Source organism: Schistocerca nitens, chromosome 1 (assembly GCF_023898315.1).
Source record: "Schistocerca nitens isolate TAMUIC-IGC-003100 chromosome 1, iqSchNite1.1, whole genome shotgun sequence".
Taxonomy (NCBI): Eukaryota; Metazoa; Arthropoda; class Insecta; order Orthoptera; family Acrididae; genus Schistocerca; species Schistocerca nitens.
This window is the reverse complement of record NC_064614.1, coordinates 106,410,370-106,434,314: the sequence shown is the minus strand read 5'-3', so window position 1 is coordinate 106,434,314 and position 23,945 is coordinate 106,410,370. Positions and strand designations below refer to the sequence as shown.

At 45.8% G+C, this 23,945-nt stretch overlaps 1 protein-coding gene across 4 annotated transcripts in view; it reads right to left on the bottom strand.

Annotated features, from left to right (window-relative positions):
- LOC126241918 (uncharacterized) overlaps positions 1 to 23,945 on the bottom strand; it is a 453,558-nt gene that overhangs the window by 49,703 nt on the left and 379,910 nt on the right. For all 4 annotated transcript variants that reach the window (XM_049948047.1, XM_049948046.1, XM_049948051.1 and 1 more), the window contains one exon: positions 8,842 to 8,934. In XM_049948047.1, the coding sequence (XP_049804004.1) occupies positions 8,842 to 8,934 (93 nt within the window). The remainder of the gene's footprint in view (positions 1 to 8,841; positions 8,935 to 23,945) is intronic.

The window sequence follows — 23,945 nt, the reverse complement described above, 5'->3', positions numbered from 1 at the left end:
TTCTCACTCGCGGGAAGACTTGAAGCAAGGACCTCTCGTTCCGCAGCTGCTCACGCTAACCACGGGACCACGGCGCTCCTGAGCTCACACTATCCTTGATGTTGCCTATCTTGCGCATGGACTACTCAGTTTGTATATTTTGCTTATTTTTTTCATAGTTCCACACAACTTCTTCCTGTTTTCTCGATTGATCTGTGTTCAGTTTTTCAAGGCCTATCCACTGTGCCAACTTACAACTAAATCTGAGGGGGGTGCGATGGGGAGGTTCCCTTGTGAGTAGCTGCTGGAAACCGTCTGCGATTGCAGTTGTTGCGCCCGTTCCGTGGATGGTTTGATGCGCTGCACGCCGCTCCCTCTGTGGCAAACGCCGTGGTACTCGGAGCGGCAGCAGCGCCAAAGAGGGCAACCGTTACGTAGCTAGCAAGTCAGGTGCAACCAGCGCCAGGTTATAGAATACAGCGGCCGGAAAATTCCGTTACACAGGTCCGTCGATCTTAATTATAGAACGGAAAACTACGTCACGCGTGGATGGGTACACTTGTATTGATGTGAAGTACACACATAAACTGGACACTGATAAATCACGGCAAAGTTTTTAATACCTGAGTTACCTGCTGCCAGTCACGAATTTTACTACCATACATGCGTTTCGGGGAATAATTTAAATGTAAATAAGTTATACACAACTGCAAACAGTCACTTTTTTTTAATAATAATGCTTTATTCCACGAACCGGTTTTTGAACCTTTTCAGGTTCATCTTCAGATGGTTTCGGGATGATCTGGGAAGTTACATCATTACTGGTAGTAGCATACGCTGGGTGCTGGTTCTATGGGCGAAAGATGGGTCACACTTCGCCATGACTATAGCTTTCTGTCGATATGGATGTAAATTTAGTTTTTACTTACTGCGACAGTATAGGTGGATCTGCCTGCCTCCATTTTGATGTCCAGAACACTTTCACACAAACTATATTAGTTTACACTTTGACAGTGACACTTTTCCAGCATCCAGCATGCGCTTTACAACTGTTGCTTGTAACAAAGATCTTGACAGAAAAATATGGCATAAGCCTACTTTGTACAGAGATGTAATTTGCTGTTCTTTACATGTGTTAAAGTCGATATAAGGGCAAGTATTTTAATCAGAATGCCGATAACATGAGAGCACAAGATAAAATAAATAGATAAATTACTACAAGAACAAATTTCAGGTGATCTGATATCTTATTTCTGCTTGTATATTACAGGCAGGTTTCTTTTTTCTTTTTTTCTTTTTTTATACAAGTAGAAATAAGATTTTTCGATTTTTTATTCTCCGCCAGTCGGGGTGGCCGAACGGTTCTAGGCGCTACTGTATGGAACCGCGCGACCACTACGGTCGCAGGTTCGAATCCTGCCTCGGGCATGGATGTCTGTGATGTCCTTAGGTTAGGTTTAAGTAGTTCTAAGTTCTAGGGGATTGATGACCTCAGAAGTCATCAGTCGCCTAGAACTTAGAACTAATTAAACCTAACTACCCTAAGGACATCACACACATCCATGCCCGATGCAGGATTCGAACCTGCGACCGTAGCGGTCGCCCGGTTCCAGACTGCAGCGCCTAGAACCGCACGGCCACTCCGGCCGGCCCGATAAAAGCATAGAAACAGCATATAACCAAGGGGTATAAATTGTAACATAAAATCCACCAAATATGAATTTCAACTGGAAACGACAATGGCGTCTCGCAAGTCCTGCTAATGACGTCGACAGCGTTCTTGGTTCAAATGGCTGTGAGCACTATGGGACTCAACTGCTGAGGTCATAAGTCCCCTAGAACTTAGAACTACTTAAACCTAAATAACCTAAGGACATCACACACATCCATGCCCGAGGCAGTATTCGAACCTGCGACCGTAGTGGTTGCGCGGTTGCAGACTGTAGCGCCTAGAACCGCTCCGCCACTCCGGATGACAGCGTTCTTGTTTCACATTGGTTGTACTTGACGTGTTCACTTGAAGAAATGCCCCCTCAACGTGAAACAGCAGAAAGTGACCTTACAGAAATCGTACAGCTCGACGCCAACGTTAGCAAATTCGATTCCGTGTGGGGACGCCTTTCTTCGGTTCCCCAGCTGGCGCGGCGCATCGCTCCGCCGCCAGAACTGACCTGAGCCACTGGCGCCAGCACGGCAGCCTCGCGCTAATCCGGTTACTCGCCAGTTGGAGAGCGCGTGCTGGCGCCGGAGGGATGGCTAGCTTCTCTGACTATCGGGGGGACAGAGGGGGGCATTTGGCTGGCCAGCGGCGGCCAGCGCGACTAATTGCACGGCTCTAGTTATTTACAGGCGCGTGACGGCCGCCTTCCGTGCGTTGCTGGCTGGCGACACGCTTCCCCTGGTGTACACGTGTCACAGTATGCGTACCCGTCACTGCTGGCAGAGTGGCAGGAGGGTGCCCTTGATATAAAATGTCTGTTGTAATGATCTTATGGCATTATTGCCCGGAAGAACAACGTCTGTAGTAGTTCCTCTGCTTGGAGCAAGTCTTTCTATTTGACGCCGTTTTGGTGACTTGTACATGGATGATGATGATGATGATGATGATGAGATGAGATGAAATAATTAGGACAACTCAAACATCCTGCCCCCCAACGAAGAAAATCTCCGACACAGTCGGGAATCGAACCCGGGACTCCGAGAACTAGAGGCAGGGGCGCCAACTACTGATTTGGACACGGTTTTTATCAAATATACGAGGGTAATCCCAAAAGTAAGGTCTCCTATTTTTTTTATAATTATATAGATCTGTTTATTTCTACAATGATTTACATTGAAGGGACCGGTTGGTAGGACATGTTCTGAGGCATCAAGGGATCACAAATTTAGCATTGGAGGGCAGCGTGGAGGATAAAAATCGTAGAGGGAGACCAAGAGATGAATACACTAAGCAGATTCAGAAGGATGTAGGTTGCAGTAGGTGCTGGGAGATGAAGAAACTTGCACAGGATAGGGTAGCATGGAGAGCTGCATCAAACCAGTCTCAGGATTCGAACCTGCGACCGCAGCGGTCGCTCGACTCGAGACTGTAGCGCCTAGAACCGCACGGCCACTCCAGCCGGCCGTACTTATAAAAAATAGGAGACTTTACTTTTGGGTTTACCCTCGTATATGACAAAATTCTTTTACATTGCAAAAATGGCGTTATCACTGTCGACGACAATCAGCTCCAAACCCTCTAAAAAAAATTTAAAAAAAATATAAAAAAAAGGACAGAAACAAAGACTTGTTACAGTGTATCAAACATAATCTTTTTATTTACGTTTAGAAAAAATGGTTCAAACGGCTCTGAGCACTACGGGACTTAACTTCTGAGGTCATCAGTCCCCTAGAACTTAGAACTACTTAGAACTACTTAAACCTAACTAACCTAAGGACATCACACACATCCATGCTCGAGGGAGGATTCGAACCTGCGACCGTAGCGGTCGCGCGGTTCCAGACTGTAGCGCCTAGAGCCGCTCAGCCACCCCGGACGGCATATACGTTTAGACACTTCTTTTTCGCCCAATACGCGTATTACACACCAGAGGAATGATAGGAAAAAGCGTTATTTCCAGTATAACGACATGTTACGCAAAATGATTGACGGAAGTATGGTTAGGAAGATGACTCGCCCGTAAGTGCAACGAGCTGCGCGGTATATAGGCACGACACAGTCGATAAGACTAAGAAAGCAAAGTAAAATAAAAAGGGGAGGAGAGACTGCCTTCTATGGAACGCGCCGTTATTAGCGAAGATGACGACAGTAGATTTCATCGAGTGCGCTCTCGCCTCCCCGGAGTAAGACGGGCGAAAACAAGTTCCCGCCATCGTCTCTCCGAGCCCCTTGATTGAGGCGGGCCTTATTAGGAACGAAGCAAGCAAACAAAAACGCCTCACGACACTGGAGCTACTTTCCGAGACGCGGGACGTGTTGGCTAGCTCAGGGTGGAGGAAGACATGTAGCCATTGTCCAGCCGGTCCAACTGTAGTAACCTGGCTTTTCCCGCGCACCATTATCGACTGGAACAGTAACAGGGGAGGGGGGGGGGGGGCGGCGCAGTGGCAGTGGCACACAAGGCACCCTCCGCCAGATACCATAAGGTAGTTACACTACTGGCCATTAAAATTGCTACACCGAGAAGAAATGCAGATGATAAGCGGGTATTCATTGGAAGAATACATTATACTAGAACTGACATGTGATTACATTTGCACGCAATTTTGGTGCATAGATCCTGAGAAATCAGTGCCCAGAACAACCACCTCTGGCCGTAATAACGGCCTTCATAAGCCTGGGCATTGAGTCAAACAGAGCTTGGATGGCGTGGACAGGTACAGCCGCCTATGCAGCTTCAACACGATACCACAGTTCATCACGAGTAGTGACTGGCGTATTGTGACGAGCCAGTTGCTCGGCCACCATTGACCAGACGTTTTAAATTTGTGAGAGATCTGGAGGATGTGCTAGCCAGGGCAGCAGTGGAACATTTTCTGTATCCAAAAAGGCCCGTACAGGACATGCAACATGCGGTCGTGCATTATCCTGCTGAAATGTAGGGTTTCGCAGGGATCGAATGAAGGGTAGAGCCACGGGTCGTAACACATCTGAAATGTAACGTCCACTGTTCAAAGTGCTGTCAATGCGAACAAGAGGTGACCGAGACGTGAAACCAACGGTACCCCATACCATCACGCCGGGTGATACGCAGTATGGCGATGACGAATACACGCTTCCAATGTGCGTTCACCGCGATGTCACCAAATACGGATGCGACCATCATAATGCTGTAAACAGAACCTGGATTCATCCGAAAAAATGGCGTTTTGCCATTCGTGCACCCAGGTTCGTCGTTGAGTACACCATCGCAGGCGCTCCTGTTTGTGATGCAGCGTCAAGGGTAACCGCAGCCATGGTCTCAGAGCTGATAAGATGCGGATGCGGATAAGGTGCCTGTCATCTCGACTGCTATTGATACGAGGCCGTTGGGATCCAGCATGGCGTTCCGTATTACCCTCCTGAACCCTGCGATACCATATTCTGCTAACAGTCATTGGATCTCGACCAACGCGAACAGCAATGTCGCGATACGATAAACCACAATCACGATAGGCTACAATCCTAGGCTACAATCCGACCTTTATCAAAGTCGGAAACGTGATGGTACGCATCTCTCCTCCTTACACGAGGCATCACAACAACGTTTCACCAGGCAACGCCGGTCAACTGCTGTTTGTGTAAGAGAAATCGGTCATGTCAGCACGTTGTAGGTGTCGCCACCGGCGCCAACCTCGTGTGAATGCTCTGAAAAACTAATCATTTGCATATCACAGCATCTTCTTTCTGTCGGTTAATTTTCGCGTCTGTAGCAGATCTTCGTGGTGTAGCAATTTTAATGGCCAGTTGTGTAGATTTATTAATGCTCGCCCATAACAAAATAAAAAGAACGACAGCATAACTCAGCATTGGTGATTTAACGAATATCACAGTAATGCAACGTTTTCACGGAAAATGAAGTTGGTACTGCAACAGGAAAGCTACCGCCCATATTGAGCAGCGTACTTTGTAACATCCTGCAGAGCTGAAAGAGTGCGTATGGCAGGCGTACGCACTCCGCTGAGTGGAGCACGCACAAAGCAATCCGCGGTGCACGCACAACAGCAGTAGCGACCGGACTGCCTTTGTGGGTGATTGTTTTTTAAGCGCCTTTGTCGTGGAACTTTTTTCGCGTTGTTTGAACACTATAGGCCGGTAAATGCTGTGTCTGTCGAAAACGATACCGACACACAAAAGCGGGAGAGAGGTTTTCGTTCCCCCGAAAGTAACGATCACTTTTTCTGCTCTTTTTCGACGTCCCACCCACTTATCAAGCATATGCCCCGAGCCGTTACGGGCGTACAGAACAGCTGCGTCAAATTAACCGGGCGAAGGGCGAAACTGCGCGCTTTATGGACCTCAGTGGAGTAACGTGCACAGGCTGGTTTTTAAACTCAGCGTCGCAACTAGCAGAAAGGGAGCTCAAGGCGTTTAAGTTGTTTTTGTAAACACGCGCGATATCAGCAAGAAGTGTGTACTTGTTTTTATTAATTTCAATCATAACGTCGGCATCAACATATAACTTATTCCCAAAAGCAAACTAGCCGGCCGGATTGGCCGAGCGGTTCTAGGCGCTTCAGTCCGAAACCTCGCGACTGCTACGGTCGCAGGTTCGAATCCTGCCTCGGGCATGGATGTATGTGACGTCCTAGGTTAGTTATGTTTAAGTAGTTCTAAGTTCTAGGGGACTGATGACCTGAGAAGTTAAGTCCCACAGTATTCAGAGCCATTTTTGTTGATTTCGTGGCTGCACTCGATGTTTTTGCTGCCATCCTTATACTGTACATCGTAAAAAATTGCCTTCACTTGGAGTATCATGCACTTTGGTTCATATTCTTAGTTTCATAACATGACTTGCACTGTCTCTCAAATCATTTTGCTACATATTTGAACTAGCTCTTCCTCCTTACACTACAAGTGAAGTGCTCTTACCACGACTGATTCAGTATAGACCTTCTTCTTCGCTACAAAAACAGTACCTACGTGAAAGGCGTTTCCATTTATCTTCGCGTGAAAATCTGAAAAATGGTTCAAATGGCTCTGAGCACTATGGGACTTAACATCTGTGGTCATCAGTCCCCTAGAACTTAGAACTACTTAAACCTAACTAACCTAAGGACATGACACACACCCATGCCCGAGGCCGGATTCGAACCTGCGACCGTAGCGGTCACGCGGTTCCAGACTGAAGCGCCTCGAACCGCACGGCCCCACCGGCCGGCTGAAAATCTGAATTCGAGTGCGGACAACACCTAGTACGAAGACTGAGCAGGATGCAAGAAGTTAGCGACGCAATAACGTAGAGAGCTAAGAAGTGGCGTGTGGTCAGCTTGAGTCACAAGCATAAGCGCGAAGACCGCAGCGGATGCAACAGGATAGACTTTCGCCGTCGCTTGATGAAATGACGGAGAAAACTGTCGGTTCCGGAGAAAGCGTTCTCCACATCCGCGCCCCGGGCAGCTTGCGCAGCTCTCCGAGTCCCAATGAAACAGCCTCCACACCTCACCACAGGCGTTCGAGAGAATGGCGGATGTGTCGTCCGGCCTAGCTTTACGATCATTGTTTACACGTGTCTTTCTTCACAAGATTCTCATTTAAGTCCCTCGAGGGTTTCTTTTATCCTTCCGAAAGAACTATGTCGATCTCTTACGATCCTAACAGCATATATCTGCATTCGAACGATGTGTATTACCATACCTACATGATAAGGACTGCAAACACTGAAACGAGACTCTAGTATTGGTCGCACTGGGGTCTTGTACGCAATTTCCTTCACGGATGTACTACGCTTTACCAGAACGCTCCACCTAACAAGATCACACGACAATCTATTTTCGTAATTTTGTTTATATGTTTATGATACAATAATTTCAGAAATCAAATATCTATCGTCCAAAACTCTCAAAAATTTTCAAAGACATCGACTTTGAAATTAATATCCTAAAGTACGACTGATCTTTTCTTTATAGCCGGCCGCTGTGGTCTAGCGGTTCTAGGCGCTTCAGACCGGAACCGCGCTGCTGCTACGCCGCAGGTTCGAATCCTGCTTCGGGCATGGATGTGTGTGATGTCCTTAGGTTGGCTAGGTTTAAGTTGTTTTAAGTCTATGGGCCTGATGACCTAGATGTTAAGTTCAAAATGGTTCAAATGGCTCTGAGCACTATGGGACTTCTCTTCTGAGGTCATCAGTCCTCTAGAACTTAGAACTACTTAAACCTAACTAACCTAAGGACATCACAAACATCCATGCCCGAGGCAGGATTCGAACCTGCGACCGTAGCGCTCGCGCGGCTCCAGACTATAGCGCCTAGAACCGCTCGGCCACTCCGGCCGGCAGGGGAAGGGGGCAGAAGAAATATTGCATTGCTATTCAACCATCGTAAAGTGTAATACCACATGTTTTATTTAAAAGAAGTCGTAATTTATAGGTTATGCGTTAGTTAATTGCACATATTATGTCTCTAATGGGACGTTGTATCAAATTAAGTATAAAATGTCTTGTTTTTATACACTAGGGTTGGAGACGTTCGTAAAACTTAAAACAGTCTATTTTCTCCTGAAAGTTTGAGACTTGGATCGAATTGCTTTCGTAGACTTACGTTTTCAGTTCTGAACTTCACATAACATAAATATAATAGTATATAAAAAATACAAAAATCCGATTGCCATTTCGTCTAGTTGTAAGTCTTCAATTGGCCGTCCGTTAAAACTGAATTTACGTGATCTTCCCATTTCATGTCGCTTCCTAGTGGTGCCACAGAAAACCACTATCTCTGTTATTGGATATTATCGGGTTCTTTCTCTTTGTTACAGGTAGTGTCTTATGTTTATTCATATCAAGAGAGGGAGAGCTTGTATTCGTTTCACTAAGCGGACATGTTGTCCTGGTCTCCTTGCTTTGTCTTGCAAGCGTCCAGCGATAGTACGATTGCGGTGTAAATGTAACGCTTACGAAGCTACTGGTACGTATTTATTTTGGCGGTGTACGCCGTAAAGCAAAGCTGAACTCCCTAGATGGTGAGGCAGCGGTACTGGGCGGCCGCACTCTGCTCTTCGACCAGACAAAGGGGCAGAGCCCGGCAGGACGGCGGGCTCTGTGAGCCGTGAAGGCAGTTCTTGCAGCAGCCGCTGGGCCGGAGCGCTCAGTGGTTTCCGCCGCCTCCGGCCGGGTGCATCCGCCGCGCATGCGCGTTGTAGCGAGCAGAAAGAGTCGCGCCGCTTACCTTGAGAGCGCAGAAGATGCACGACTCCGCCATGCACGCATGGCCGGACAGCTCTCGGAAGCTGCGTCGGAAGATATCCAGGTGCCACAGCACCTGCAACAACACGAAGGCAAGCGTCAGACTCCGTCAAACACACTGCTTACACGGTTAGGCGTACACCAGCTGACGTCGGCGAACAGTTTTTTTTTTTTTTTTTTTTTTTTTTTACGACTGCTGACAATCTTCTCAGTAGGTTTGGTGTGAAACGTAGGTTTCCACCTCTCATTTCGAAAATATGATGACAGCAAATAATTGTTCTGATGGTGCCGTCAGTTCCATGATCCATTATTGACTGTAATACAATGGAGACCATTGACATTAATTCAGCCACCCAAGGACTCGTCAGGTAGATCCAAAAACCACTGTACTAGCGCAATGTCAATTTGTGCTTGAACATCACACCTTGAAGATCGACGTCAGGAGCCTACTTATCACGTCTGTCGATATTATTAAGAACTGTGACGCAATATATTAGGTGTACCGGTTTTTTAAAAGAATTATATCCTTTTTAATTACACAGAGTGGCTTAGATAGCTAAGCGAATAAGACTATAAATAAAAATATCTGAGCTTCAATCTTCAATAGGCTGTAGGGATTCTTCGTCACTACACTGTAGTTCGGTTCGGGATCCACCGTTAGACTGTGGCCTCAGTTTCTCGTAACTGGCTAGGTAAGTCAGCTCTAAGATCGGAACAAAGCAAGGGCATACAACAGTCAGTGGAACCGTGCATAGTACAGTACTGCTATGTTCAAATCAGCATTAGGGTTGAGGACAACTGTACCTCGTTATATACGTCACTTCCTAAGGTCGACCACAAGGTGCGTAACTTATTTTATTACACAAATAAACTATTGAAATATTGATGTGTACACGTATCTTTGATGATTACTGATTAGCTTTGCTTTTTGAATATCACGTACCGAAAAGCAGTAAACGATGTTCCCTGATGGGATAATCGACATAATCTCAAGATATGTATCTTGAGTTATGTCCATTTCCATGTGACTTAGTTTCAACTGATACACGTAATTACTAAAAACAAAAAAAAAACAAAAAAAAACTTTACTGGAGTGGATAGAGGTAATGAAATCTGGAAACAAAGAGTAGCTCACTACAGGGAGTAGTTAAGACATGGCAGGCAAACTGTTTGTTAAAGTTACAGTCATTTCAGCAAATACGAACAACTACAGGGCCTAAGAGTTCATAATACGATGCATTGCAGACAACGCGGTTTTCAGATTCAGTTAAATGCATGGTGCAACGCAACAGCATTGTAGTACGCCGTAAAACCACTTTGTCATTTACAAACGGACAACTGCCTCTGTTTGAGCTTTCTAAATATAGATGTAAAACTGCAGTGTTAATGACCGGTTTGTGAAGGCGGAATGTCACGCGTGCTGCATCTTGCTCGTAGGATGGCTAACGAGGCTGGCGCAACGTATAACCCAGTACAGCCATAAATGCCCAGATATTCGCCAGCTGAACGACCTATAGAACAAGTAGCACACGAGATACTTCTTGCGCTCCACGTACGCATTGTTGTAAATGCTTGTCTACATTACTCTTTCATACCACACATGAATTTCTCTTTCTTACAGAGGTGTCACAGCTTTCATTTCTACTCGATTAGTACTCCTGGGGCCTCGAAATCTTATTGTCCCACAAAACAGGGGAAAACTCTGAAAGGATTTCTGACACAAACTTTCTGATTAGGCTCATTTTTTACACATAAGTGTTCACAAAAGCTGCTTGTATTTTCTTTCATTTATTCAAACCTATCGCCCGACCAATTTCATGCATTACCGCTCTTCATCTGCAGCTAGAGTATATGTACTCAGTGAGTATTAAAACGCATTGTCTATTTGTCGCTTACTATAATCTCTTATGTAGAACTTCTTTCTAGCAGGTTGTTTCCTATACCAACAAACAAGAGTGGAGACCTGTGATTTTCTATTGTCTTACTGCATGTTGCGCAGTATTTACGTAACTGTGCAGAGCAAACGACTTTTAGGATTTCACCGCGGGTGAAGTGCCCTATTTGCGTTATCGAGAACAAATACTGGAATTAATTGGCTAGGATTAAATACTGACGGGTTCATCTACATCTACATGATTACTCTGCTATTCACAATCAAGTTCCTGGCAGAAGGTTCAATGAACCACCTTCAACGGTCTCTCTACCGTTCCACTCTCGAACGGCGCGCGGGAAAAACGAGAACTTAAATTTTTCCTGTGCGAGCCCTGATTTCTCTTATTTTATCGAGATGATCATTTCTCCCTATGTAGCTGGGTGCCAACAGAATGTTTTCGGAATCGGAGGAGAAAACTGGCGATTGAAATTTCATTAGATGATCCTGTCGCAACGAAAAACGCCTTTGTTTTAATGACTGCCACTCCAATTGACGTATCACGTCCGTGGCACTATCTCCGGTATAGTACAAAACGAGCCGCCCTTGTTTCGACTTTTTAGTGTTCTACCAATGAATCGCAGTGTTTGGTTTGCTCTACCCATAACATTATCTATGTGTTCATTCCAATTTAAGTTATTTGTAATTGTAATCCGTAAGTATTTAGTTGAATTTACAGCCTTCAGATTTGTGTGACTTATCGCGTAATCGAAATTTAGCTGATTTCTTTTAGTACTCAAGTGGATAACTCTACTCTTTTTTTTATTCAGAGTCAATTACCACTTTTCGTACCATACAGATACTTTATCCAAATCATTTTGCAATTCATTTTGGTCATCTTATGACTTTACAAGACGGTAAATGACAGAATCATCTGCAAACCATCTGAGATGGCTACTCAGATTGTCTCCTATGTCGTTAATATAGATCAGGAACAATAGAGGGCCTACAACACTTCCTTGGGGAACGCCGGATATTACTTCTGTTTTACTCGATGACTTTCCGTCTATTACTGCGAACTGTGACCTTTCTGACACGAAATCACGAATCCAGTCACACAACTGAGGCGATATTTTGGTTAGAAGACGCTTGTGAGACACCTTCATGCATCCTCATTTGATAAGCCACTGCAGACACGTTTAGAATCTTGACCCTCATATTGGTATGCTGTCTAGTGACTATAAGCTCTCTTTACAGGTGAAATTTCGAAATTAAAATTATTTTAACCTCTGAAATTCAAAACAACCACCTCTGTTACGAAAGCCATCGCGCTACCAAAATGAGACAGGTTCAGTTCCACAACCAGCATGAAAATCTGAGCGAGAGACGAGATCAGCAGTTCTTCAAAGGACACAATATCTCAATGGTCCAAGTGTCATTTATGTTCTACCTTGGTAAATACCCTTTTTTGTTCTTTGATTTGCAAATAATTATCTGTGATTATCTCACATCATTTGACAACTGTCAGAACTAGTATAACAAGCGCAAAAGTTACTCATGTTGCACTAAAGTTACGAATTTCTCTACACCCAGCTACCTGTTACTTGTAGTTACGATAGTAGAAGACTGTGCGATGGTCATCTGTGAAAGCGTTTATCGTTTTATTTTTCTGGAAACCAGAGATGGAAGCATTTACCGGAGGCGATGCACGACGAGTTGCGAGAGAAATGTGCTTCCGAGCGTATACCGAACACGAACTAACTAAAACTGAATACCACTACTGTGAGAGGTCATGCCTTATAATCCAAAAAATTATACAGATAGATGTGTGACCATCAAAAATCGCGACAATATCTTTTTCCACTGTGGAGACCGAGAACATGGGGAGAAACTGGAGACTTCAACGCTCAGTAGGAACAGCAGCGCAGCGCGGCGTCTGAGCCGCGTACGTCCGTCTGCGGAAGTGGCTGACAAGCGCCGGAAGTCCTTCCTTTCTTGGGCGGACAAGCCGCTTGCGGGATGCGTGGGCGCGCCTGCTATGGGAAAACATCGCGCAGGTCTGGCGTTTGCATACGGCAGGTGGCGGCTGGCTCTCGAGCGTTGCACTCGATTCCATTACGCCCGTTACCGATTTCCGGCGAGATGTCTATCTCCTTAATAACAGCAACAGTCCCTCTGCAGTTCCCACATATGAGTTCGCCCAGTGCACTGTTGTGTATACGTAAACACTCGGATGGGAAATACGAACTGTTACAACTAGTATAAATACCGGGAACATCAATCTGTTAAAATATGAAAAGAGAGCGCTGTGTACAAGTAGACACACGAAATGAATAGAAAGCGATGAGGCGTGTGGATAAATTATGTACGGAAGGGAAAAGGATGTACATGGTATGGCAACTATAGTTGCTATTTTCATGCTCCTACAATACAAAAATGGCATCTATAAATTGCACATTATATTATTTCTGTCGTATGTCCTCGGTGCCCTCATACTTGTCCTTATATGGTTTTCCCCCTCCTCTGTTCTGAAGGGTGTTGTGAGGAAATCCAGCAGATGCATACTTGAAAAGTTATAGCTTAACTAGCCCGGAGAGTTCACTGTACAATGCGATCGATGGATTTCACACTTGACATTAAAGGAAGAGTTATCAATAGCCGACCGAGCGGTTCTAGGCGCTACAGTCCGGAACCGCGCGACCGCTACGGTCGCAGGTTCGAATCCTGCCTCGGGCATGGATGTGTGTGATGTCCTTAGGTTAGTTAGGTTTAAGTAGTTCTTAGTTCTAGGGGACTGATGACCTCAGAAGTTAAGTCCCATAGTACTCAGAGCCATTTGAACCATTTGAACCCATAGTGTTCAGACCCATTTGAACCTTCTTTATTTTTTCATTAGCCACGAAATACGGAAATCTCGGTTGCACTTAATAGTACTACAGTACAGGGAATGTGTACCTTAGGGCGAGATAATCTATTATTGGCTGTGCTGAATGAAAACAATGAGTTTTAGAAACACTAGCAGGGATATGATGTCTTAGCTCGAGGACTACTGACGCATACGCCGCTAATATGTTGCTGAAACGTACATCTCAAAATCAGCAACTACAATAACTGCCAATAGTACTAGCCGTGATCTTGTTTAATGTTAATGTTCCTGATTTTTACCAACGTGGTGCCGCAGTCCACCAAAACAGTTATCGTGGAGGCGACAGTGTAGCGTGCTATTCAGACACCCTGCTTGAGCCCATATTTTCCGAACCTTTAATTCCATTTTCTGACTACACAAAACGCCTAACTGGGTCTGCTTGCAACTTCACAGTGGTTATAATGCTTCAGACATAACAAAAGGCAAAACTATACTTGTACCATTGCCATATATAGGAAAGAGTATTGTACTGATATCACCATCGGGTTGACTGAATTATTTATTGATCGCAGAGATAGCACTGGTGAACATTTTGTTCATATATTTACCGGAAGTCGAAATATAGTGTTTGACGGATTCTACAAGAGCCAAAACCGATAATAAGCCTTTCGGAAATCAAAAATTCTCACCTCGTTTCTTAGTCCAGCTGTTGCGGACTGTACTTCGGCTACTTTGGGTTCGTAAGTGATAGGCAGATTTACACAAAAATTTAACAATATCACCTTTAGATGCGCCAGTGTATTATTTGGTTACGTTGTCTGTGAGTCGGGCACCAGGATACGCAAAGCGCGCCGTTACCTACGAGTATATCAGCGCGCGGATATTTACCTACGCTATCGCGAGCAAACACGAGAGGCGCGTGGGTTACCACGATAATCTGGCGGACCGGTGGCTTCCAGCTGACACATCGCTCATAAAAAAAGCCGCGATATGGTGTGTCGATAACCAAAGCTAATACCCACCACATATGTAGCTCTACGAAATAGAGTAAACAGATTTCATGATTTCAGTTTTCCACCTATGACGAGTCTCGCTCCTTTCGGGTGACTTCAGAGAAGGTTTTCCTGTAAGAATCGCAGCCAGCCGTTTGATTTGCTTCACTTACAATGATCGCATGTGGTCGGTCCACTTCATATTTCAATACATTATTACTCAGTCGATGTCCGCCCCCGGTAGTTGAGTGGTCAGCGCGACAGAACGTCATTCCTAAGGGCCCGGGTTCGATTCCCAGCTGGGTAGGAGATTTTCTCCGCTCAGGGACTGGGTGTTGTGTTGTTCTAATCATCTTCATGTCATCCCCACCGACGCGCAAGTCGCCGAAGTGGCGTCAAATCGAAAGACTTGCACCAGGCGGGCGGTCTACCCGTCGGGAGGCCCTCGTCACACATTCATTCGATGGCCGATTTGTGATCTCGGCACTAAAACAGTAACGAAGTTTCGCGCGCAACATACTATCCGTCTCGATGAGTCCTCTCACAGAGCAGTGATCGCAAAAATGGGGGGATTACGACACAATTTTAACTTACGACACTCAAATATCAGTCGAATGTTTCTGTAGGCTGCCTCCTTCGTAAGTGACTGTAGAATCGTGAGGATTGCTCCAATGAATCTGGCCTCCACCTCTCTTACGACTAGTTTTATGTTTTCGTTTCACTTCATATCGCTCCGTACGCATAATCCCAGATATGTAATGGACGTGACTGTTTCCAGTGAGAGTTGCGACTCGTGCAATCATACAATTATGAATATGTCCGCCTAATTATGCGCAACAAGATTTGGTTCTAGGGCGGAAAGCGTCACAGCTCGCTCCCCTGTCTACCCTCCTCCACAAACATTGCTTGCGGACACCCACGCTTTTACGTGGCACAGATCCATTGCTATGCCCTTTCGGATCTTGATAACCACTGTTTATAGACTTGCAATCACTTAAAACGCGTCATCACAATCAACTCTACTGTACAGCAGAAACAGGATGGCTGTCAATTGAAAGCTTGTCTGTTTAACCATCGACGGTCCTGGTGTTGTCTCTTAGTTGCAGTGTCTTCTGCACACCTTGCTGACACGTCTCCGAACATTGGTTGACAAAACATATTACCCTAAGAGAGGCTGTGACAGTCTCAAGTTAATAACGACAATATAAAAATAATTTTAATGAATTACGAAGATTGTATTATATTTCATCGACCAGCAGCGGAGAAGCGTCAACAAGGCGCGCAGAAGGCATTGGACCTGACAGGTGACACCAGGACCAACACATCGACAGCCGGCCGAAGTGGCCGTGCGGTTACAGGCGCTGCAGTCTGGAACCGAAAGACCGCTACGGTCGCAGGTTCGAATCCTGCCTTGGGCATGGTTGTTTGTGATGTCCTTAGGTTAGTTAGGTTTAACTAGTTCTAAGTTCTAGGGGACTAATGACCTCAGCAGTTGAGTCCCATAGTGCTCAGAGCCATTTTTGAACCAACACATCGACAGTTATATCGAACCAGTCTTTGTTCTGAGCACCGTCTTGTTTCTACTGCCCAGAAGAGTTGACTGTGAAGATGTGCTTAAAGAGTCCTTAGCAACTGGTTAACAAGACACGAGCAATAGCGATACTGAAAACACAACAAGTTAGCAGCCGTTTCATATAAACAAAATGAATGACATAAAAGCTTGTTTATGCGAACAGCAGAATTAAGAAACGAGGTAAATATTCCCTCACATTAGGGAGGCCACAACAGGTGGGAAAATTGCAAAGAACAATTTTAGTATCAATGTGTGTGCTGTAAAATGTTTCTGGTATGACCTGTAGGAGGTTCGTGCGTCGAAACATCTTGCTTTATTAACCCTTTGCATCACACGTAGTGTAATATTTCTAGCTTTGCAGCCATAATATTCAGCTACAAGAAGCTCTTTTTAGAGCAGTTGAGAAGGCAGCTGTGGCAAGATGACGTAATGTGGTGTGGGGTACCGACGACAGATGGCTTGTTCGGTAAGGGTATCGTGAGAAAGACCGCCTAAATTGTGGTCCTTCTCCGCGATTGGCTGCTGCTTTCGGAAGTTGCGCGCTAAAATGGTAGTAATCTTCTGTTATTAAAAAAATGGCTATGAGCACTATGCGACTTAACTTCTGAGGTCATTAGTCGCCTAGAACTTAGAACTAATTAAACCTAACTAACCTAAGGACATCACACACATCCATGCCCGAGGCAGGATTCGAACATGAACCGTAGCGGTCACGCGGTTCCAGACTGAAGCGCCTTTAACCGCACGGCCACAGCGGCCGGCTTTCTGTTATTAATATTTGAGAAATTAATCAGCGTATTTAGTTGAATTTCAAATTAAAGCATCTGTCAGTAGCGTGCTATCATTCTATTATTTCACTGGTATTAATAACCAGCAGAATAATAAACAACTGCAAAACGAAAAGGCAGACGAAGCACTTCCGTGATCTTCGGGTCGCGCCTAACTTCGATGGCGGGCGAGGTGGTTCGGCTCTAAGACCAGAGCTCGTTCGGATGATGTTTGGTTTGTGGGGCGCTCAACTGCGCGGTTATCAGCGCCCGTACAAATTCCCAATCTTTGCTCAGTCCGATCTCGCCACTTCCATGAATGATGATGAAATGAGGAGGACAACACAAACACCCAGTCATCTCGAGGCAGGTGAAAATCCCTGACCCCGCCGGGAATCGAACCCGGGACCCCGTGCTTGGGATCTCGTTCGGCAGTCTCCGAGGACGGACATATTGTCCGGCGCGGTATCAGATAAGACTTAACGTACAATGTCTAGTTGAGAACAGTGTAATTACAGAAATTCGCAGTTAATTATTTTGTTGAAGAATGGAAAGTATTTGTGACTCTATAAAGCGGAATGTAATTGTGCAGTTTCTGGTGTTCTGCCAATAAAAAGCGAGTGGCATCCCCGTATAAACAAACTGATCGTAAATTTAATCATTTCTAAAACAACAGTTCCTCGCTAAGAGTTTCTCACAGCCTCAAGATTACGGATTCATGACCTACGTACTGTTTTTTGTACAGGGGACAACAACTGTAGAAGACTGCAGGATGGTGAACATTTATTAGAACTTACGCATTCCACTCAGGGCGGTCGAAGCAAATAGGCTCCTCGCGTGCACTGCAGTCTTAGTACAAATGAGATCAGTGACAGGTTCAAATGGTTCAAATGGCTCTGAGCACTATGGGACTTAACATCTGAGGTCATCAGTCCCCTAGAACTTAGAACTACTTAAACCTAGCTAACCTAAGGACATCACACACATCCATGCCGGAGGTCAGTGACAGGTCATCTGTGGTAACAGAGAGGAGGTATGAAGAAGAGAAATTTCTGAGAGAAGGGCTTTGACATACATACGTATGTATCACTTCTCCCTCTCTCTCTCTTTTTCAATTTGCCTTTGTATCCCATGCTGGAAGTTAAAACGGTTGTGTTGTCAACACTGGAGGTCATGAGAGCCTGGACCACCAAAGTGCCGGCCGAAGTGGCCGTGCGGTTCTAGGCGCTGCAGTCTGGAACCGCGAGACCGCTACGGTCGCAGGTTCGAATCCTGCCTCGGGCATGGATGTGTGTGATGTCCTTAGGTTAGTTAGGTTTAACTAGTTCTATGTTCTAGGGGACTGATGACCTGAGAAGTTGAGTCCCATAGTGCTCAGAGCAATTTTTGAACCACCAAAGTAATTACGCTTCAGTTAGTTGCCGAATGGTTGGTGTAGTGGTTGCGGCCTCATCTGTTCCGAGGTAAGGTAAAACTTTGTTTTTCCTGTGATACTATACGCCATTTCGGCCCACGTGTCACACAAAGGATAATTCATAATAATTTGTGACTGGTAGCGGTCTCTCAAAAACTTTTCCACACTTTTGAAACAGTCACGGTCCACTGACAGTCAATACGGCTTTAATATTTTTTTGTTAATAATATTTGTTTGAATCGTTTTCCAGTGTTGACGCTTTTCAGCAGTTCCGTTGCGGCTGTGGCTGTTTAGCCGTATAGTTTCCCGTAGAGCGTAGCGGAGAAAGTCGTGCACCGACAAAACGACCGCGTCGAGCTGCTGCCGCCACCCGGCCAGCTGTCAGACGGGCCCAGAGGAGCAAAGCTTGCGACGATTCTGCTCCGCGAAAGAAATGCCGCCGCTTGCAGTTTTGCTGGAGCTCTCCTCAGCGCCGTGGTCGGTGGCAGCGGCAGCCGAGCGGAACTCGTGGCCCGGCTGAGGTTTCCCACAACACACGGCCACCACAAAGGGGAGCGGGGGGCCGGCGGAGGTGTTGCGTGCGGCGCACTCTCTCGTCTTGTTACACCGCCTCCGGCGGTTTGTTACAGTCACTACGAACGACAGTACAAGCGTGTTTTGGTTCGACTCCGTCTCAGTGCTGACAGGCGGGAGAAGACTGGAAGAAACACTGGGGTTTCACGTCAGTCATTGATCCGCACTAATGTTTAGTGTACAACACTCGAGCTTACCGAGTAGTTGTGACTGGATTCAGCATTTTTAAAGAGGGAGAACTAAATGTATTGTTCTTAACGGAATGAAAGCGACAGATGTAAAGGTAATTTCTATAGTACCCCATAGGGACAACCATTGCTATTTAAAACGTACAGCGTGTCCAGGAAATAATGATCAGTATTCAGGAATTTGACAGGAACGACGATTCGGATCAAAAAACTGTAATAAACATGGGCTCTAAAATGCATATCTACAGAGCAATGAGTTTTCCTTCATCTTCGCTACTGTGAAACACATCTCTTGTAGCTCTTAAATTGTTCACTACACCATGCGAACTCCTCCCAAAATAGAGAAAGCAAAAGAACTTTCAGCGGAAGATATGCTTCACACTATCGATGACGCAGAAATCCTCATGCATTTAGGGTACGAACTATAGAGCCCATTTTAACTGATTTTTTTTTTCCTCCGAATGATCGCTCGGTCACATCCCTGAACACTGATCTCCCCTCCTGGCACACCCTATATATAAACTGACTGTTATACACTGAAGAGACAAAGAAATTGGTACACCTGCCTTATATCGTGTAAGGGCCCCGCGAACACGCAGAAGTGCCGCAACACGATGTGGCATGGACTCGACTAATGTCTGACGTAGTACTGTAGGGAACTGACACCTTGAATCCTCCAGGGCTGTCCATAAATCCATAAGGTACGGAGGGGGCGGGGGGGGGGAGATCTTTTCTGAAAAGACCTTGCAAGATATCCCAGATATGCTCAATTATGCTCATGTCTGGGCTGTTTGGTGGCCAGCGGATATGTTTAGACTCAGAAGAGTGTTCCTGGAGCCACTCTGTACAGATTCTGGACGTGCGAGGTGGCGTATTGTCATTCTGGAATTGCCCAAGTCCGGTCGGAATACACAATGGACATGAATGGGTGCAGGTGATCAGACAGGATGCTAACGTACGTTGTCACCTGTCAGAGTTGCATCTAGACGTTTAACTCACACGCCCCACACCATTACAGAGCCACCACCAGCTTGAAGAATCCCCTGCTGACATGCAGGGTCCATGGATTCATGAGGATGTCTCCATACCCGCACACGTCCATCCGCTCGATACAATTTGAAACTACATTCGTCCGACCAGGCAACACAATTTGAAACTACATTCGTCCGACCAGGCAACATGTTTCCAGTCGTCAAATAGACAATTGTCGGTGTTGACGGGCCCTGGCGAGGCGTAAAGCTGTGTGTCGTGGAGTAATAAAGGGTACACGAGCGGGCCTTCGGCTCCGAAAGCTCATAACGACGAGGGTTTCGATGAACGGTTTGCACGTTGACACTTGTTGATCGCCCAGCATTGAAATCTGCAGCAATTGTGGGCGGGTTGCAATTGTTATCACGTTGAATGGTTAGTACCGTTCTTGCAGGACCTTTTTCCGGCCTCAGCGGTGTCTGAGATTTGACATTTTACCAGATTCGTGACATTCACGGTACCAGATTCGTGATATTCACGGTACACTCGTGAAATGGTCGTACGGGAAAATCCCCACTTCATCGCTACCACGGAGATGCTGTGTCCCAGCGCTCGTGCGCCGTCTATACCACCACGTTCAGCCCCACTTAAATCTTGGTAACATGACATTGCAGCAGCAGTAACCGATCTAACAACTGCGCCAGACACTTGTTGTCTTATATAAGCGCTGGCGACCGCAGCGCCGTATTCTGCCCGTTTACGTATCACTGTATTTGAATGCGCATATCTAAACCAGTTTCTTTGGCGCTTCAGTGTTGGTACTAACGTACGGAGAGAGTGGAAAACAATGAAACATGCAAATAATCCTAATAAACATAGGTCCAAAAACCAATGGTTTCTCAGATACGACATATTATAGACAGTGTACATAGACACCTTACAACAGTACACCTTGCAACAATCCCCGAGGGTCCAAATACGGATGTGTACTTGAGGGCAAACACATTACAACAAGTAATTCAAACAGTCAACGTCCACGTGACAACAGGCTTCACTACATGTCCTCATCGATGCCTGTCGACATTCAAAAACTTCCAATTGTGTTCCGAAAGGGCACAAAACTTTCGCTGGGTTCATAGATAACAGAGCTGAAATACATCAAGATTTTTAAATATCCTCACACAAATACACCCAACGGGCTCAAGTCGGGGGACCTGGGACGCCTTGGTGCTTCCGAGCCACGACCGACACATTTGTTGTCGAACATTTGTGCAACGTATTACTGAACAGCCACATCAAAGAGTGCCGGTGGAGTATCTCGTAGTACCACATACGCACAATTTCACCACTGGGAACACCATCATAATAGTCGATTAGCTTATAGTGCAGGCAATGAAGTTACATACGACCAGTGCGTCGCCAGACGGAAAATGCAGCCATATGTGTGAAAATATTGGTTTGTGGACCTAAGGTTTATCTGCCTGATTCACTCTCCCGTATCGTTCCTTTCATTTGTGCCTGTAATAGCGTAGCACCTCATATAAATCATCTATTGGATAATGTCGGAAACTCTGTTGAGGTTTCTTTTTCAGGCAGTGCTGCTTGGCTGTTGAAGGGCTGCAACGCCAAAAGACTGCAAATGCAGGAAGATCTTCAGAGGATCGATGATTGTCCCAAAACTGACAGGTGACCCTGCGGATAAATAAATGTAAAATAGGCGAAGAGATCCGTGACTGTTCGATCACGCTATCGGAGAAACGAATCAGTGGATCAGTAACTAACGTAAAATACCCAGGATTCGTCCGGAGCGATCTAGAGCTAACTGACCGCAAAAAAGGAAAAGTTGACGCCAGCCTGAGATTCGTTGGATGAAAAATAAGGAAGTGTAAATCATCCACAAAAGAAGTGACTTTCAAAACATTTGTCGGTCGAGTTCGTGAGTGTTCTTCATCAGTGTGGGATTCTTGCCAAGAGATAAAGACGATCCAATGAAGCGCTGAATGTTTCGTCATGGGATCGTATAGCTGACGAGAGAGCGGTACGGAGACGCTTGATTAACTCCAGTCGCATACGTTACAACAGAGGCGTTGTCTGTCACTGTGGAGGTTACAATTGACATCCCGAGAGCATTACGTTCGAAGAATATTCGGCTACACTTCGTCCTATATGTGTCTTCCGAAATGACTACGGCGAAAAAAACTCACGAGAACACGGAAGTTTATCGGCAGTCCTTCCCAAGCACCATCCGCGAATGGAAGAGAGAAGGGGACAATATTAATGGTAGCAGAGGCCATAAGTTATCTTGCGGAGTATAAATGTAGATGCAGGTCATTGCAGTCGAAGCATTTTCGCAGTTTTGATACGGATGAGTATGGTTCAAATGGCTCTGAGCACTATGGGACTTAACATCTGTGGTCATCAGTCCCCTAGAACTTAGAACTAATTAAACCTAAGGACATCACACACATCCATGCCCGAGGCAGGATGCGAGCCTGCGACCGTAGCAGTCGCGCGGTTCCGGACTGAGCGCCTAGAACCGCTAGACCACCGCGGCCGGCACGGATGAGTATGGAAACGGGTCGTGTCCAAGTCTGAGATTTAGACAAGCCGGTCGGGGACTTGAACAACGCCACTCTTACCGAACTGAAGCCCAGTTGCTGTATTTGCAGAGCCACCTCACAAATCGAGATGAACGAAAATGAGGAGCCGGCCGGTGTGGCCGTGCGGTTCTAGGCGCTTCAGTCTGGAACCGCGTGACCGCTACGGTCGCAGGTTCGAATCCTGCTTCGGGCATGGATGTGTGTGATGTCCTTAGGTTAGTTAGGTTTAAGTAGTTCTAAGTTCTAGGGGACTGATGACCACAGATGTTAAGTCCCATAGTGCTCAGAGCCATTTTTGAAAACGAGGAAATGGACTAAAAATTATAGAGTCCATCGCAGTACGGCTGTGGCTTAGCGTTATATAAAAAATAAAGGAATTCCACTCCATGGCTTGTTGATACAGCAAAAAGCATGCAGAATGTGGTAAAAACAACAATGAACATATGACACAAGCACATACTTGCTCCGATTTATTGAACTGTGTATGACGAAGGCTGTCTCTCTTGCCGATGCCTCACACGTGACACCCAAAACCGGCTTACCAACGCTGTACTGGTCAATCTGAAAATGCCTCGTATTAGAAACACACGTCATGAACCAATAAAGCAATAAAATGAGTTCTGCACCCGAGACGTGTTTTCACCACATCAAAAATAAAGGTTCAAATGCATCTTTATGAGTTGTGTGACTAGGGCCTCCCGTCGGGTAGAGCGTTCCCCGGGTGCAAATCTTTCGATTTGACGCCACTTCGGCGACTTGCGCGTCGATGGGGATGAAATGATGATGATTAAGATAACACCCAGTCCCTGAGCGGAGAAAATCTCCGACCCAGCCGGGAATCAAACCCGGGCCCGTAGGATTGATATTCTGTCACGCTGACCACTCAGCTACCGGGGGCGGACATCTTTATGAGTTGACTCCATTATTTCTCCGTCTCGAACAAACACTGATACCGCACGGCTGTGATCTTCGTCTTGGGCAAGTTTTCTTCAGACAGTAATACCCGTTGTCAGCTTCCGACTTCTGAGAATGTCCGCACAACGGCCCTGTAAACTTGCAAACTGTCGGTACGGTACAACATTTTAACCACAACAAGCACAAAACGATTTGACGAGTTCCAACATGTTTCGTTAACATCAGTGGTTCGGCAAATTAATTTCAGTAGTGGAACGTAGTAGTTAGATGTCTACCAAACACGTTCGAACATCTCGACCAAGTAGAGGTTGATGTAGATGCGAAGTCACGTCGTTCCATATCCAATCTGCTCTTTCGTTG